Source organism: Moschus berezovskii, chromosome 22 (genome assembly GCF_049115385.1).
Source record: "Moschus berezovskii isolate FMDL1 chromosome 22, NW_MosBer_1.0, whole genome shotgun sequence".
NCBI lineage: Eukaryota > Metazoa > Chordata > Mammalia > Artiodactyla > Moschidae > Moschus > Moschus berezovskii.
Window position 1 is genome coordinate 39,858,679 of NC_142481.1, and position 16,376 is coordinate 39,875,054.

Here is a 16,376-nt window from a genome sequence, read left to right on the forward strand (position 1 = left end):
GCCTGGCAGGCTGCAGTCCATGGGGTCACAGAAGAGCTGAACATGCCTTAGTGACGGAGCATGCATGCCAAAGACTCTCACTACCCGCCATGGTCTTGGACAAAACACTTCGCCCTCAGAGCCTCTGTTCCTCACCTGTCTCAGAGCTGCTGTGAAGATTATGTTAGATAACACAAGTAAATGGTCTAGCACAGCGCTTGGTAAACATTTATTGGTGGTTGACCACCATGACTTACTTTGACTTGGCTCTTTACCATTTCAAATGCATTCAACAAATACTTTCCTACTTGACTCTCATAATAACCAAAACCATGAGAAAGGCCAAGCAAGGATCAGAACTCCCACTTTTACACATTGAGGAAAGAGCCTTGGAGGGAACTTGTCCAAGCTTGTGCAACTAACTGAGGTCTTTTGTACTCATTTTTTTTGGTCGCCCCATGCAGCATATGGGACCTTAGTTCCCCAAACAGGAATCGAACCTGCACTACCTGTGCTGGAAGCATGGTGTCCTAACTACTGGACCACCAGGAAAATCTGCTTCCTTATTCTTTATCCAAGGCCCTTCTACCTCCACGCCTCCAAATCCAGGAAAAGGATGCTTAAACAAATCCTTCCTCTGTTTTTAGGCACAGACAAAAAATGTTTTTAGACATTTCAGGAAGCCAAAATATCTCATATAAATTATGTCATTTCCTTATACTTATCTTCCTTCCTAACTTTTGGACATAAGCTAGTAAGAAAACACAAGGGAAGAGGGAAGAAAACAAAATCAAAGCAAATTTTGTAGCTGCTCAAGAAACTAGGTAAATCAACTACATGTTGGGACATAGAGTAGCCAAACTTTTTCAGCCAAAGACTTAGACATTTATTTTTTTGAAAATAAAGATAGTTTCCTGTGAAGTATTTATATAATATATATAAACATACTCATATAATATACATAGTCTTGTTTATAATGCCAAATTCAGCTATGAAGCTAAATTCAGAGTTCTCATTGCATTTTCACTAAGAGAATAAATACAGCTGGTTTATTAGCTCCAAACCCACTGCTGGACATGACTGAGGGAGGTGGTGCTGGGGGAGAGTGTACACACCTGGAGGGCTCTGAGACTGCCTGGGTGGTGGGGACAGTATTGGGTTGGCCAAAAAGTTCATTAGGATTTTTGAGAAAAAACCAACTCAATATAACACACTCTTTCATTATAGGAGGAGAGGTAATTTATATAATCAGAAGAGCAATCAGTTAAACTCCTCTACGTGCAGGAAAACACTTGGCTTATGTTCTGCAGTTTCTAAATCCTAAATTTAAAGCCATCCCCTTAGTGAGGGTGACTTTCCCCACTTTTTAGGCATCTAGTGCATTCCTTTGCAGACTTTTTCCTTTTTATGCCTTTGAAACACCCGGCCTCAGCAGCTAGATGGAGGCTGAGAGGATAGAATGAGGGTCACGGCACGAACTGCTCAGACCATCCTTTGTCTGATGGTGACAGGCCAGGTTGGGGGAATCCATCCTTTGGAAGTCACTGGCTGGTTTCTTCTGGGTCATGTACCCTTCCTGCTCCTGTTCTGGCAGAGGCACGTTTCCAATAGTTTGGGGTTACATCTGGGAAAATATTTATAGATTGTCTTACTGACTACATTCCTGGGCACATTCTTTTTCCTTACCAAAATGAGTTGGGGAATGAGGCCCTCAGAAAGAAAAAAACAAAAACTTCAAACAATAGTAAATGTCATTTACCAATAATTTAAAAAACTATTTACTGATTACAATCACATATAGATACTTACTCTGCCATTAAATTCCGGATTCTACTGGCAAAAAGGACAGGATCACTTCTTTCTTCATCACTTGGTACTTGAACAGGCATAAACTGAAAGGCAAACAAACCTTTCCATTACAATTGTGAGGCCTAAGACTTTAAATGCTAAACAAATTAATTTATAAGCTGTCATTATATGAAATCCCGTGCCTTTCTAGCACATAGGTTACAAGATAGAATGTAAAGAACACACTGTGCTTTGACTCAGGAGATGTGCACTCAAGCTCTGGGTCTTTCTGTATGTTAACTATTATGACCTTTAAGTTTTCTGAACTGTCTCTCAACTCTAAAAAGAGGGCTATGATCACCCACATCCCTGGCTGTGGTGAGGATGAAATAAGTCAATGTCTGGAATTCTGGAAGTCGTAAAGCTGAAACTGCTCAGACCTTATTCTCAAAGCTGCCTTTTCTCCCACCCAGCCTTTGTGTTTGAAAATGTTATTAGGAGTAGCACTTTGGTTTTTGCAGTTTACCTTCTCTATCCATTCTTATATCAATCATACTTTATCACTTGATCAAACTTTATGTTTTATCATTTCTTCTGCTTGTTTTTTTAACCCTATGTGGGCTTTCTATCTTTTGTCTAACATCATGTTTTCCTTTATCATTTCAAATTTTACTTTTTTCCTCCATGTGATATTCTGTGATACCTCATTCATACGGTCCTTGTTTTTGATTATAGTTTTCTAACATTAACAAGGTTTTGGTACCGTATTTAAGTCATTTTACACTTTTTGAGCACCTACTGTGTATCAGGTAAGAAGAATAGGACCCTAGCTCCTGCTCTAAAGAAGATACATATTTTAATAGGGTAGACTGACACAGCACACACTATCATTACCCTTAATGACAGGGCTTAAAAGCTTAATTAACTTACTTAAAGTTACATAGGTCACATGACCAGGATTCAGCCCAAGGCCTGTCTGTCATATTTTACAACTCTCCTGGAGTATGAGCATGAGTGACAGGAAATGATTAATTTGGTCAAGGGGCTGGGAAAAGCAATCAAAGAGGTTTTACAGAAAAGCTAACACTTGGTCTTGACTTTTTGAGGATAAGCATGATCTTGTCAATAGCTACTGTTTATCAATTATGAACCAGGCACCATGCTAGGTGTTTAATATGTATCATTTTATTTCACTAATCCTTTCAATTCTAGTCATAAGGAATTGGGGTTCACAAAGATTAAATGAATTTCTCAAGATTTCATGGCTCATTTCCATTTAAAAAATACTGCTTAGGCACCTGGTATCTTTCAGGTACCGCACTAAGCCTTGAGAACATGATACGACAGTTCTGCACTCAAGGAGGTCTTCATGTAGTGGAAGAGAAATGTATGATACAGTGAGCTAAGTCCACCAATAAGAGTTACCATCCTTCAAGTACCTACTGTGTGCTGGGTAGTTTATATACTTTTTTTTTAAATTAACTTCTATTGGAGTGTAGTTGCTTTATAATTGGGTTAGTTTCTACTGCACAGCAAAGCAAATGAGTTATAGGTATACAAATATCCCCTCTTTTTTGGATTTCCTTCCCACTGAGCTTACCACAGAGCACTGAGTAGAGTTCCCTGTGCTATGCAGCAGGCTCTCACCTATTTTAAACATAGTGTCAACAGTGTCTATATCTCAATCCCAGTCTCCTAATTCATCCCACCCTATTTCCGTTCCCCCCAACCCATACGTTCGTTCTCTGTGTCTGTGTCTCTATTTCTGTTTTGCAAATAAGATCATCTATACCATTTTTCTAGATTCCACGTATATGCAATAATATATGATACTTGTTTTTCTCTTTCCAACTTATTTCACTCTGTATGACAGTCTCTAGGTCCATCCACATCTCTACAAATGACTCAATTTCGTTCCTTTATATGGCTGAGTAATATTTCATTGTATATATGTACCACATCTTCTTTATCCATTCCTATATAAAGGGTTTTATGTGATGAACTCTTTCAACAATTTCATGAGGCAAATTCTACCCATTTCCCTTTGATAGGTAAAGAATGTGGCTCTGAGAGGTTAAACAATATAGCTAAGGCCACACACAAATGACCAGGTCACAGCTTGAAAGAAAAGTAAAGATTTGTATAAATAACACCACTTTCGGACTCACACAGATCTGTTTTCAAGCCTGTTAATCATATTTAAGAAGCCTGTGGGCAGTGGTGAGTCAGAGATGAAGTTTAAACAAGGGAGTCAAATGACCAGGTCCAAGTTTTTGAGCAGTAACTTTGGTGGCAGGGGGTGGATAACCAAAGGGGAAGAGGCTCCGAGCAGGGAGGAGCCCTGGAGACAATGGCAATCAACCTGTGAGTGGTGGTAATAGCACGAGCAGAGGGAGGGAGGATGTAGAAGCCGGAATGGACCCAAGGGACGTTTTTAGGATAAAATGGACAGAAATCATAGGATAATGTCATTTCACTTCTCATATTTTTTTAACATCCTCTCCAAGAAGACAATGTCACAGTGTAGAGAGAGCATGGGCCTGGGCTGACGCCTTGGCTCTGCTGTGCGAGATCCTGGAAAAGTCATTTAGCCTTTATAGGCCTCAATTACCTCTACTGTCAAAGGAAAAAATTTGACTAGATTCCGTCCTTTTCAACTGGACTTCTAAGTCTAGCTTTTCACTTAGTACCCAGTTGTTCTTTAAGCTAGAAAAATAAACTAAGCCACCAGAGGTCCCCACATCACTTATATATCCAGAGCAACAAACAATCTGCAAATAAATATTTCCAAAAGTTCCCTCCATCCTATTCAAGTTAAAATATCTTACAGTTGCTTAGGATGAAATCTAAGGGAGAAAACTATGTTAAAAGAGATGTTCACAGAAAAACTAACAAAATAATATGATCAATTAAAGTTTTAAATTGTCAAATAACTATTCATTTTTAAAAAGCCAAAGGATTATTTATAATACACTTGATTGGTGGGTCATAAAAGCACATATTGAAAACCCTAAAAAAATAAATTACTGTTACACTGCTAACCGAAGACAGTATGATGAACTATGAATTTGGTTGCTTTTAGTGCAGGGACTGTTTTCCACAAAAACAAATTCCACTGAGAGTTTAAAATAATTAACAGTCTGGATTTGATACTCATAGGTCTTGGAGGCCCTCAACCCTTCTGAGAAGCCATTCAGTGAAAATTCTAATAAGTCACTTCTCCTTGGAGAAGACTTTGTCCTCTATATCACATTTCCAATTTGTACAAAGTCATTCAAGGTTCGTTGCATTAACATATCATTTATTTGGAAGGAAGATCAGCCAGAGAGAGGGTAACATGATTGCCATTATCTATCACTGAACCCTAATACACACCTAAATATCCCAGTGACCCCAGGACCACAAGTTTTCTACCACAAAGTTTCTCCCTTTATCTTCTCTTGCTATCCTCAGTATCCACACTGATGGCCTATCTTGATTTCACAGCCCCTTCACCTGGCCATAGATACTCTTCTCAACTCCTCCTTGGCCATTCTGATCTCCTCCTCTGACAAGGTTTTCCATGAGACTTTCTCATTATCTATCAGGGTTTGTTTCTCCCTTAATCTAGTCATGCAGAAACTCTAAGAACCTGATGGTCTCTCTCAGCACTATTCATCCCTCTCTGTCCACCCCCTCCTGGCAACATCTGTCTGCCTGTTTACACTGGACTTTGGGAGTCAGACACTTCTACATGACCTTTCTGTCACCTAAATCTGCCACCTCGGCCACATGCAGGGTGCTAATTACATGCTCAGTCACCTCTCCTGATCTTGCCTTTCTACTCCTGTTAGAGAGTGATGCTAACTGAGAGATGCTCAGCAAAGGTACAAAACCTCATTGGCTGAGGCTACTACAAATTCATGTTCAAGTTCTTGGAGCTGCTTGAAAAATTATGTAATTTCCCAAGGTGACCATGCTGGCTCCAAATATTAAAGTACTTTTTTGGGAATTCCCTGGCAGTTCAGTGGTTAGGATGCCACACTTCCACTGCAGGGGACATGGGTTTGATCCAGGGTCAGGGAACTAAGATCCCACATGCTGCAATGAGACAGAAAAATTTTTTTTGTTTCTTCTATTGAAGATCTTTTATCCTTCTAGTTTGTGCAGGTGGGCCAAAATATGTAATCTTAACACCAAGTCTATTTTTTTTTTACTGTCAATGTGATGGACGAGGATCAAGTTACTTAAATCGAACCTCACTGCTGCTTGGAAGTCCTCTTATATCCCTCTTTGACCTGCCGCCATCCTATTTTCCTGTTTCAAACATGGTCCTTGTGTCTCAAGTTGCAATTCCACTTTCATTTCAATGATACTTCATTTTCAGCTTTAGAAACAAGACAGTGAAGGAGTTCAGGACATACCACACCAAATATGCCTCTTAGATATATTGATTATTTTAAGCTGAAGACACTTAAAAACAGCAATGGAAGGAAAGGCTTTCTCTGAACTCCATTTATCTGCCTATGACAGATCTTCCAAAAAGAACTCAATTGTCCTAAATCTCCTCCTAGGAGTTTCATCATACAGGCAACACTGACTCGCATCAGAGGGGAGGAGACCAGAAGGCAACATCACACCCAGACAAACTTTATCACACACCATCACATCTCCCATCTCTTCTAAGAGCCTACTGTTCTTTCTTAAAGATCATTTATTCTCCTGTAAGTGGCCTATGTCCTCCCTCCCCTGCTTTTATTATTAATAATAAGGTATGCTGCTGCTGCTGCTAAGTCGATTCAGTTGTGTCCGACTCTGTGCGACCCCATAGACAGCAGCCCACCAGGCTCTTCTGTCCCTGGGATTCTCCAGGTGAGAACACTGGAGTGGGTTGCCATTTCCTTCTCCAATGCATGAAAGGGAAAAGTGAAAGTGAAGTTGCTCAGTGTGTCCGACTCTTCGTGACCCCATGGACTGCAGCCTACCAGGCTCCTCCGCCCATGGGAAATAATAAGGTATCAGTTCAGTTCAGTTCAGTCGCTCAGTCGTGTCCGACTCTCCGCAACCCCATGAATCACAGCACGCCAGGCCTCCCTGTCCATCACCAACTCCCGGAGTTCACTCAAACTCATGTCCACAGAGTCGGTGATGCCATCCAGCCATCTCATTCTCTGTCGTCCCCTTCTCCTCTCGCCCCCAACCTTTCCCAGCATCAGACTCTTTTCCAGTGAGTCAACTCGTCGCATGAGGTGGCCAAAGTATTGCAGTTTCAGTTTTAGCATCAGTCCTTCCAATGAACACCCAGGATTGATCTCCTTTAGAATGGACTGGTTGGATCTCCTTGCAGTCCAAGGGACTCTCAAGAGTCTTCTCCAGCACCACAGTTCAAAAGCATCAATTCTTCGGCGATCAGCTTTCTTCACAGTCCAACTCTCACATCCATACATGACCACGGGAAAAACCATAGCCTTGACTAGATGGACCTTTGTTGGCAAAGCAATGTCTCTGCTTTTTAATATACTATCAAGGTTGGTCATAACTTTCCTTCCAAGGAGTAAGTGTCTTTTAATTTCATGGCTGCAATCAGCATCTGCACTGATTTTGGAGCCCCCCAAAATAAAGTCTGACACTGTTTCCACTGTTTTTCCATCTATTTCCCATGAAGTGATGGGACCAGATGCCATGATCTTTGTTTTCTGAATGTTGAGCTTCAAGCCAACCTTTTCACTCTCCTCTTTCACTTTCATCAAGAGGCTTTTGAGTTCCTCTTCACTTTCTGCCATAAGGGTAGTGTCATCTGCATATCTGAGGTTATTGATCTTTCTCCCAGCAATCTTGATTCCAGCTTGTGCTTCTTCCAGCCCAGCGTTCCTCATGATGTACTCTGCATATAAGTTAAATAAGCAAGGTGACAATATACAGCCTTGACGTACTCCTTTTCCTATTTGGAACCAGTCTGCTGTTCCATGTACAGTTCTGACTGCTGCTTCCTGACCTGCATACAGGTTTCTCAAGAGGCAGGTCAGGTGGTCTGGGATTCCCATCTCTTTCAGAATGTTCCACAGTTTATTGTGATCCACACAGTCAAAGGCTTTGGCATAGTCAATGAAGCAGAAATCGATGTTTTTCTGGAACTCTCTTGCTTTCTCCATGATCCAGCGGATGTTGGCAATTTGATCTCTGGTGCCTCTACCTTTTCTAAAACTTGCTTGAACATCTGGGAGTTCACGGTTCACATATTGCTGAAGCCTGGCTTGGAGAATTTTGAGCATGACTTTACTAGCGTGTGAGATGAGTGCAATTGTGTGGTAGTTTGAGCATTCTTTGGCATTGCCTTTCTTTGGGATTGGAATGAAAACTGACCTTTTCCAGTCCTGTGGCCACTGCTGGGTTTTCCAAATTTGCTAGCATATTGAGTGCAGCACTTTCACAGCATCATCTTTCAAGATTTGAAATAGCTCAACTGGAATTCCATCACCTCCACTAGCTTTGTTCGTAGTGATGCTTTCTAAGGCCCACTTGACTTCACATTCCAAGATGTCTGGCTCTAGGTCAGTGATCACGTTATCGTGACTATCTTGGTCATGAAGATCTTTTTTGTACAGTTCTTCTGTGTATTCTTGCCACCTCTTCTTAATATCTTCTACTTCTGTTAGGTCCATACACCCTCTTCCAACAACACAAGAGAAGACTCCACACATGGACATCACCAGATGGTCAACACCGAAATCAGATTGATTATATTCTTTGCAGCCAAAGATGGAGAAGCTCTATACAGTTAGCAAAAACAAGACCAGGAGCTGACTGTGGCTCAGATCGTGAACTCCTTATTGCCAAATTCAAGCTTAAATTGAAAAAAGTAGGGAAAACCACTCGACCATTCAGATATGACCTAAATCAAATCCCTTATGATTATACAGTGGAAGTGAGAAATAGATTTAAGGGACTAGATCTGATAGAGTGCCTGATGAACTCTGGACAGAGGTTCGTGACATTGTACAGGAGACAGGGACCAAGACCATCCCCATGGAAAAGAAATGCAAAAAAGCAAAATGGCTGTCTGAGGAGGCCTTACAAATAGCTGTGAAAAGAAGAGAAGCGAAAAGCAAAGGAGAAAAGGAAAGATATAAGCATCTGAATGCAGAGTTCCAAAGAATAGCAAGGAGATAAGAAAGCCTTCCTCAGCGATCAATGCAAAGAAATAGAGGAAAACAACAGAATAGTAAAAACAAGAGATCTCTTCAAGAAAATTAGAGATTCCAAGGGAACATTTCATGCAAAGATGGGCTCGATAAAGGACAGAAATAATAAGGTATACGAGCTCTCAAATCTCACTTTTTTGGGGCATTCACTTTTTATTTCCTGTGATGCCCTTGTTCATACCATATGAAAGTTAATAAATCTGTATATATCTTTTCTGCTGTTAATTATCCTGTTGTTAGTTTATTTCATAGACCCAGGAATCGAACCTGGATGGGTAGAGGGAAATCGCTCCTCCCCTACAGCATCCCATGTGAACTTCAATTCACTTTCCCACTGCACCTGAGATAGGCTCCCCAGTTCCATTCTCCTCTTCACTGCAATCTTCTCTCCTCCCTCACCCTATTTACTCCACCATTCTGACCCAGGTGAGGAGGAGGTCAGAGTCTGACTGGACTGCTTCCCACACTAGCATCCTTTGTTTGTACTTTTGGTCCCAAAAGTACCTCCTCAAGGGTCTTAGACTCCACACAAGATTAAGCCCCAATTCCCCCAAGCATTGTTTAAGGCTCTCTGTTACCCAGAGCCAGTCTTTTGCATGAATACTCTGAACCAGTAAAACTGGTTTATTGGTTGCTTACTGACCACATGAGCACATTCCTTTCTATTAAATAAATGATGACAAGAGGAAGATTGATTAGTAATGATACTACGATCAATCTTTTTCTCCTCTAAGTAACAGAAAAGGATTTTAACAGGTGAATCTTAAGAAAAGTACAGTTCTTTGAAATAGTGCCATTTGCAGAGATGTAGATAGACCTAGAGCTTGTCATACAGAGTGAAGTAAATCAGAAAGAGAAAAACAAACATCATTTAATATCACTTACATTTGGGATCTAGAAAAATGGTACAGATGAACTTATTTGCAAAGTTTGCAAAGCAGAAATAGAGTCATAACCATTGGACCACCAGGGAAGTCCCTTGTGACAGTCTTGAGCCATGGTGCACGTATACTTAGTGCCTGTCAGGCCTCTGGGATACATTTTCCAATTACATCCCACCAGTGAGGAATTAACATATTCAAAAGTCATAAAGTAGCTAGGAGTTCCCTGGGTGAAAGGTAGACGCATAAACTTCAAATTACAATTAAAATAAGAATTTGGGCTTCCCCGGGTGCGCAGTGGTAAAGAATCCATCTGCTAGTGAAGGAGATGCAGGTTTGATCCCTGAATTGGAAGACTCCCTGGAAAAGGAAATGTCAACTCACTCCAGTATTCTTGCCTGGGAAATCCCATGGACAGTGGAGCCTGGTGGGCTACAGTCCACGGGTCACAGAAGAGTTGCACACGACTGAGCGACTAAACAACAACAAAAACAAGAATACCCAATTTGAACTCCACAAATTTCCATCTTCAATTCTTACACCTCAAATCCCTACCTATTCAGCTGTTTTCAACTGGTTGAAAGCTATTTTGAGTGTGAAGTTATCGAACAAAGGATATATTCTTTGCTTTGCAGAAAATATTATCTGAATGGTCTAAGAACTGGCAGGAGGATGCAAATACTGTAATTGAAAAGAAAGAAAGAAAGCCACGACCCAGAAAGGAAATGTGGTAACAATGGTCAGGGCAAAAGCATGAGGAATTTGCATACCTCTGTTGTAACAGAATCTGACCACTGACATGTGTGCTAGATGAAAAAAATGAACAGTTCTGTGTGCGTTTCCACATCTACTGCCAGATCTTAGCTAAAGATGGGTAACTTAAGAGGAAGGAACTATTTATATATATATAACAGAGCTTCCCTGGTGGCACAGTGGTAAAGAATCTGCCTGTAATGCAGGAGACTTGGGTTTGATCCCTGGGTTAGGAAGATTCCCTGGAAAAGGAAAAGGCAACCCACTCCAGTATTCTTGCCTGGAAAATCTCATGGACAGAGGAGTCTGGCAGGCTACAATCCATGGGATCACAAAGAGCCAGACATGAATGAGTGACTTCTCACACACATATAAAAACAGTATCTCTGAATTTGCAGGGAAGATAGTATGGCAGTTTTATGTTTGAGTTTTCCTTTTCTTTTTAGGTAAAGAAAACAGGGCTAGCTATCTGAGCAGCTATTCAAGAAAGAAAAGCAGCACTTAGAATACTTAGAAGTAATATTTCTTTCCAACAAGGTTTCCCAAAATGTTATTCTATGGAACACTGGTTCTAGGAGGTTTCCAGAGAGAAAAGGGGTTCAGTGGTCAAACATTTCAAAGGCACTGAGAAGTCTCAGAAAAAGAAATCTGATTCATTTTGCTTCTCCTCATACTTTCTAAACTTATTAGGATACAGATTAATAAATTTGTATACGTCATTTCTGCTGTTAATCTGTCTGTTGTCAGTTTATTTCATAGACTCAGGAATTGAACCTGTTTCTCTAGAAACATCTAAGATCTAGTGTTTTCTGGTCACACAGAGAGATACTGAGCTGGTTATAAAAGTGGGGAAGTGTGACACATAATTAATAAACGAGTATTTTCATGGCAGGCAAGCAACCTGCAAGTCTCAAGAAAAATTTCATTGTAGTCAAACTCACTCTGACACAATTTCAGCTCCTACAACATTTGGCATTATTAACATCTAAATGGATGAATAACCAAGCTATCCAACAAGGTAAAATAAGATTCTTATAATTTAAATTCCACAGTCCTGTCACTTAGAGCACTGGCCCCCACTCAGGACTCTGAATTACATAAACAAACTTAAGGTTTTCATTACAAAAGCTGTGGATGCAATTGGAAAATCCAAGCAAAAAATCTAGAGAACCACTATTCTGATCCTCTCTTCAGAGGCTACCTAAGGGTATCACCAAAGCCAACAAGATTCTGAACTCAAAGGCCCATTATTCCACGTCATCCCTAGAAACTAAGCAGAGTTCTTGGAATCAATCTTCAAAGTCTTAAAAATCTGGTCAGAATTTTCAGAACATTCTAATTACTCTTCCACTCCCCACCTGCCACTGTAACTGAACGTGAAGAAGTGTCCTGTGAATGACGATATGAGCTGCCTTCATGGCTCTTCTGCCTTAATGACTCACATACACGATTTCTTCAGGTTTTCCACGTACAGACTGACTCTAAAAGTGAGAGTTTCTGACTCTGTGCCTTTCTCGCAATCTCTCAGATTTCACAGAACATAAATCTTCAAGAAGCTGGGGGGTTCCACCAGCTGCTATAGCTCCTTCGGTCAGGATGTGAAGGTTTATCATGAAACCTGGCAGAGGTCAGCATTCAGTTCAGTTCAGTCACTCAGTTGTGTCTGACTCTTTGTGACCCCGTGGACCAAGAACACCAGGCCTCCCTGTCCATCACCAACTCCCGGAGTTTACCCAAACTCATGTCCATTGAGTCAGTGATGCCATCCAGCCATCTCATCCTCTGTCATCCCCTTCTCCTCCTGCCCTCAATCTTTCCCAGCATCAGGGTCTTTTAAAATGAGTCAGCTCTAAGCATCAGGTGGCCAAAGTATTGGAGTTTCAGCTTCAATATCACTCCTTCCAATGAACACTCAGGAATGATCTCCTTTAGGATGGACTGGTTGGATCTCCTTGCAGTACAAGGGACTCTCAAGAGTCTTCTCCAACACCACAGTTCAAATGCATCAATTCTTCAGTGCTCAGCTTTCTTTATAGTCCAACTCTCACATCCACACATGACTACTGCAAAAACCATAGCCTTGACTAGACAGACCTTTGTTGACAAAGTGATGTCTCTGCTTTTCAATATGCTATCCAGGTTGGTCATAACTTTCCTTCCAAGGAGTAAGCGTCATAGCTGCAGTCAGCATCTGCAGTGATTTTGGAGCCCCCAAAAATAAAAGTCTGCCACTGTTTCCACTGCTTCCCCATCTATTTGTCATGAAGTGATGGGACTGATGCCATGATCTTAGTTTTCTGAATGTTGAGCTTTAAGCCAACTTTTTCACTCTCCTCTTTCACCTTCATCAGGAGGCTCTTTAGTTCTTCTTCACTTTCTGCCATAAAGGTGGTGTCATCTGCATATCTGAGGTTATTGATATTTCTCCCGGCAATCTTGATTCCAGCTTGTGCTTCATTCAGCCCAGCATTCCTCATGATGTACTCTGCATATAAGTTAAATAAGCAGGGTGACAATATACAGCCTTGACGTACTCCTTTTCCTATTTGGAACCAGTCTGTTGTTCCATGTCCAGTTCTAACCGTTGCTTCCTGACCTGCATACAGGTTTCTTAAGAGGCAGGTTAGGTGGTCTGGTATTCCCATTTCTTTCAGAATTTTCCAGTTTATTGTGGTCCACACAGTCAAAGGCTTTGACATAGTCAGTAAACCAGAAATAGATGTTTTTCTGGAATTCTCTTGCTTTTTCGATGATCCAGCGGATGTTAGCAATTTGATCTCTGGTTCCTCCGCCTTTTCTAAAATCAGCTTGAACATCTGGAAGTTCATGGTTCACATATTGCTGAAGCCTGGCTTGGAGAATTTTGAGTATGACTTTACTATTGTGTGAGATGAGTACAACTGTGCGGTAGTTTGAGCATTCTTTGGCATTGCCTTTTTTTGGGATTGGAATGAAAGCAGACCTTTTCCAGTCCTGTGGCCACTGCTGAGTTTTCCAAATTTGCTTGCATATTGAGTGCAGCACTTTCACAGCATCACTGTTCAGGATTTGAAATAGCTCCACTGGAATTCCATCACCTCCACTAGCTTTCTTAGTAGTGATGCTTCCTAAGGCCCACTTGACTTCACATTCCAGGATATCTGGCTCTAGATGAGTGATCACACCATCGGGATTATCTGGGTCATGAAGACCTTTTTTGTAAAGTTCTTCTGTGTATTCTTGCCACCTCTTCTTAATATCTTGTGCTTCTGTTAGGTCCATACCATTTCTGTCCTTTATTGAGCCCATCGTTGCATGAAATGTTTCCTTGGTATCTCTAATTTTCTTGAAGAAATCTCTAGTCTTTCTATTCTATTATTTTCCTCTATTTCTTTGCACTGATCACTGAGGAAGGCTTTCTTATCTCTCCTTTCTATTCTTTGGAACTCTGCATTCAAATGGGAATATCTTTCCTTTTCACTTCTCTTCTTTTCACAGCTATTTGTAAGGCCTCCTCAGATAGCCATTTTACTTTTTTGCATTTTTCTTGTGGATGGTCTTGATCCCTGTCTCCTGTACAATGTCATGAACCTCTGTCCACAGTTCATCAGGCACTCTATCAGATCTAGTCCCTTAAATCTATTTGTCAGCATTAAAAGGAATAAAAAGATAGGAGTGAGTGATGAAAATATGGCCAACCAGGGTGGTGACATGTTAGAAATTCTCAGAAGCTAGGAAGTTGTGCTTCCTAACACAAGTTTAAGGGCTAGCTCTGACAGCTTGGGTTTAGATACACAATTTGCAAAAGAACAGGGCTTATTTTCAAGGTGGCAAACTTAACTTCCAATCTTTCTACATCTGATCTCTCCAGACTGAAAATTCACTATGATAAGAAAGGCCAAACCACAAGTTTCAAGGCTACATTTTGAACCACTTACCTCAACTTCCACCCTTGTGAAGGGCTGGCACCAAGTAAGCACACAAAGTTGAATGCTAAGGAGAAAAGAGAGAAGACCATTTTTATGTGGTAACACAAGTACTATCTAATATTGCTCAACAATCATTTCTTGACAAATAAGCAAACTTTGTCACTCTTTGTGTGTATTCTGCGTTTATAAATGCCACTCTGATGCTTTACCTCTTTTTAGGCTTAGAGAACTATTCTTTTTAAAATATTTTAAATTTTTTATTATACATTCTTTTTAATATTCTTTTCCTTTATGGTTTATCATGTGCTCAGTTGCTCTGTCATGTCTGACTCTTTGCAACCCCATGGATTGTAGCCCAACAGGTTCCTCTGTCTTGGGATTTCCCAAAAATACTGGAGTGGATTGCCATTTCCTTCTCCAGGGGATATTTCTGACCCAGGGATTGAACCTGTGTCTTGCATCTTCTACATTGGCAGACAAATTCTTTATCACTGTACCACCTGGGAAGCCCCCATGGTTTATCATAAGATATTTTTTTAATTGGGAGATAGAGAACTATTCTTTATATTCAAAAGTTAAATTGCCAAACACAATACCAAATATGTATTTGTGGATCAGAGCCACAGCTCAGCAGAATGAACCCCAAATTTGAAGTCTCCTTGACAGCTAAAACTCCTAGGCCTAGAGAAAACTACTCACAGTCACATTTTAAGATATAGTGATTTGTCTATAGAAAAACTCCTGAGTAGAATATTATGTTACTGCTGCTGCTGCTAAGTCGCCTCAGTCGTGTCCGACTGTGCGACCCCATAGACGGCAGCCGACCAGGCTCTGCCGTTCCTGGGATTCTCCAGGCAAGAACACTGGAGTGGGTTGCCATTTATGTTACTAAATTCTTCTTAATAGTGAAAAAAAAAAAAATGTGGGCCCATAAAAATAAAAGCCAATCCACAGTATCTCTTATTAAATAAATTGCTCTTTAATGATCAACAGAGAGCTTTGGAATTCAATGATTTACTATTGATTTGAAAATTCTGAACACTATTTAAAAAAATGAAACCACACACAACATCTCTTTAAACTCGACTTGTCCTTACTACAGATAAACCAAACAGCATTTCTTATGGAATTCTCAGGGACAATTGGGGAAACTGATTTAGACATAACAGACACAGTGCTAAATATAACATGATGGAGATGAGAAGATAATGTAAAAATGGGAGGTTACCACACGTGAGTGCAATGTGACCCAAGATAAAAAAGTTATTTCTTTAGAAGATCTTGTGTTTGTTTACAAATCCTAAGATATCTTTAACTCTGAAAATATTTTTCTCCTTTCTTTGCTGTATTCTCTCTCCTATTTTTCCTCCTGTCACATACATCTCAGGTTAGAAGCCTAAATTAAATACTTAACTCTATTTACCCCCAGTCTCCTATTACCTTCATTTCCACTAGTCCAGCTGCAAAACCAAAAAAAACCACAATGAACCCAAAGTCACTATCTCTAAGCGGACTTAACTTGTAAAGGCCCTGAGGATGACATACCCCAGGAAATATAAATATGTTATCCCTCAATTTTCAGGTATTTTTTTCCCAAAATGTTCTCATACTATTTGTTTCTGAAAACCAGGAATTCAAAATTAGTAATGACAGGAAAGTTATTCTAGCCAAGAGAATAAATAGATATCCTTTACAGTTTTATGTGCCCTATTTTTAGTGTTATTTACTTAACTCTGATGACCAAGGACTGAAGCATAACAGGAATATAAATGTCTCACAAGTATCAGTATTTATTAACACATGTAATCAGCCCATCTATTCTGATTTAAATGTATTATTTTGAAGCAATTTACATACACAAAAAAATGGAGAAAATAAGTTTGTAG

At 40.3% G+C, this 16,376-nt stretch overlaps 1 protein-coding gene across 1 annotated transcript in view; it reads right to left on the bottom strand.

Annotated features, from left to right (window-relative positions):
* LPCAT2 (lysophosphatidylcholine acyltransferase 2) overlaps positions 1–16,376 on the bottom strand; it is a 78,011-nt gene that overhangs the window by 41,510 nt on the left and 20,125 nt on the right. The window contains exons 8-9 of the mRNA XM_055412750.2: positions 14,500–14,554; positions 1,789–1,871 (exon numbers count right to left, since the gene is read on the bottom strand). Of these exons, the coding sequence (XP_055268725.1) occupies positions 1,789–1,871; positions 14,500–14,554 (138 nt within the window). The remainder of the gene's footprint in view (positions 1–1,788; positions 1,872–14,499; positions 14,555–16,376) is intronic.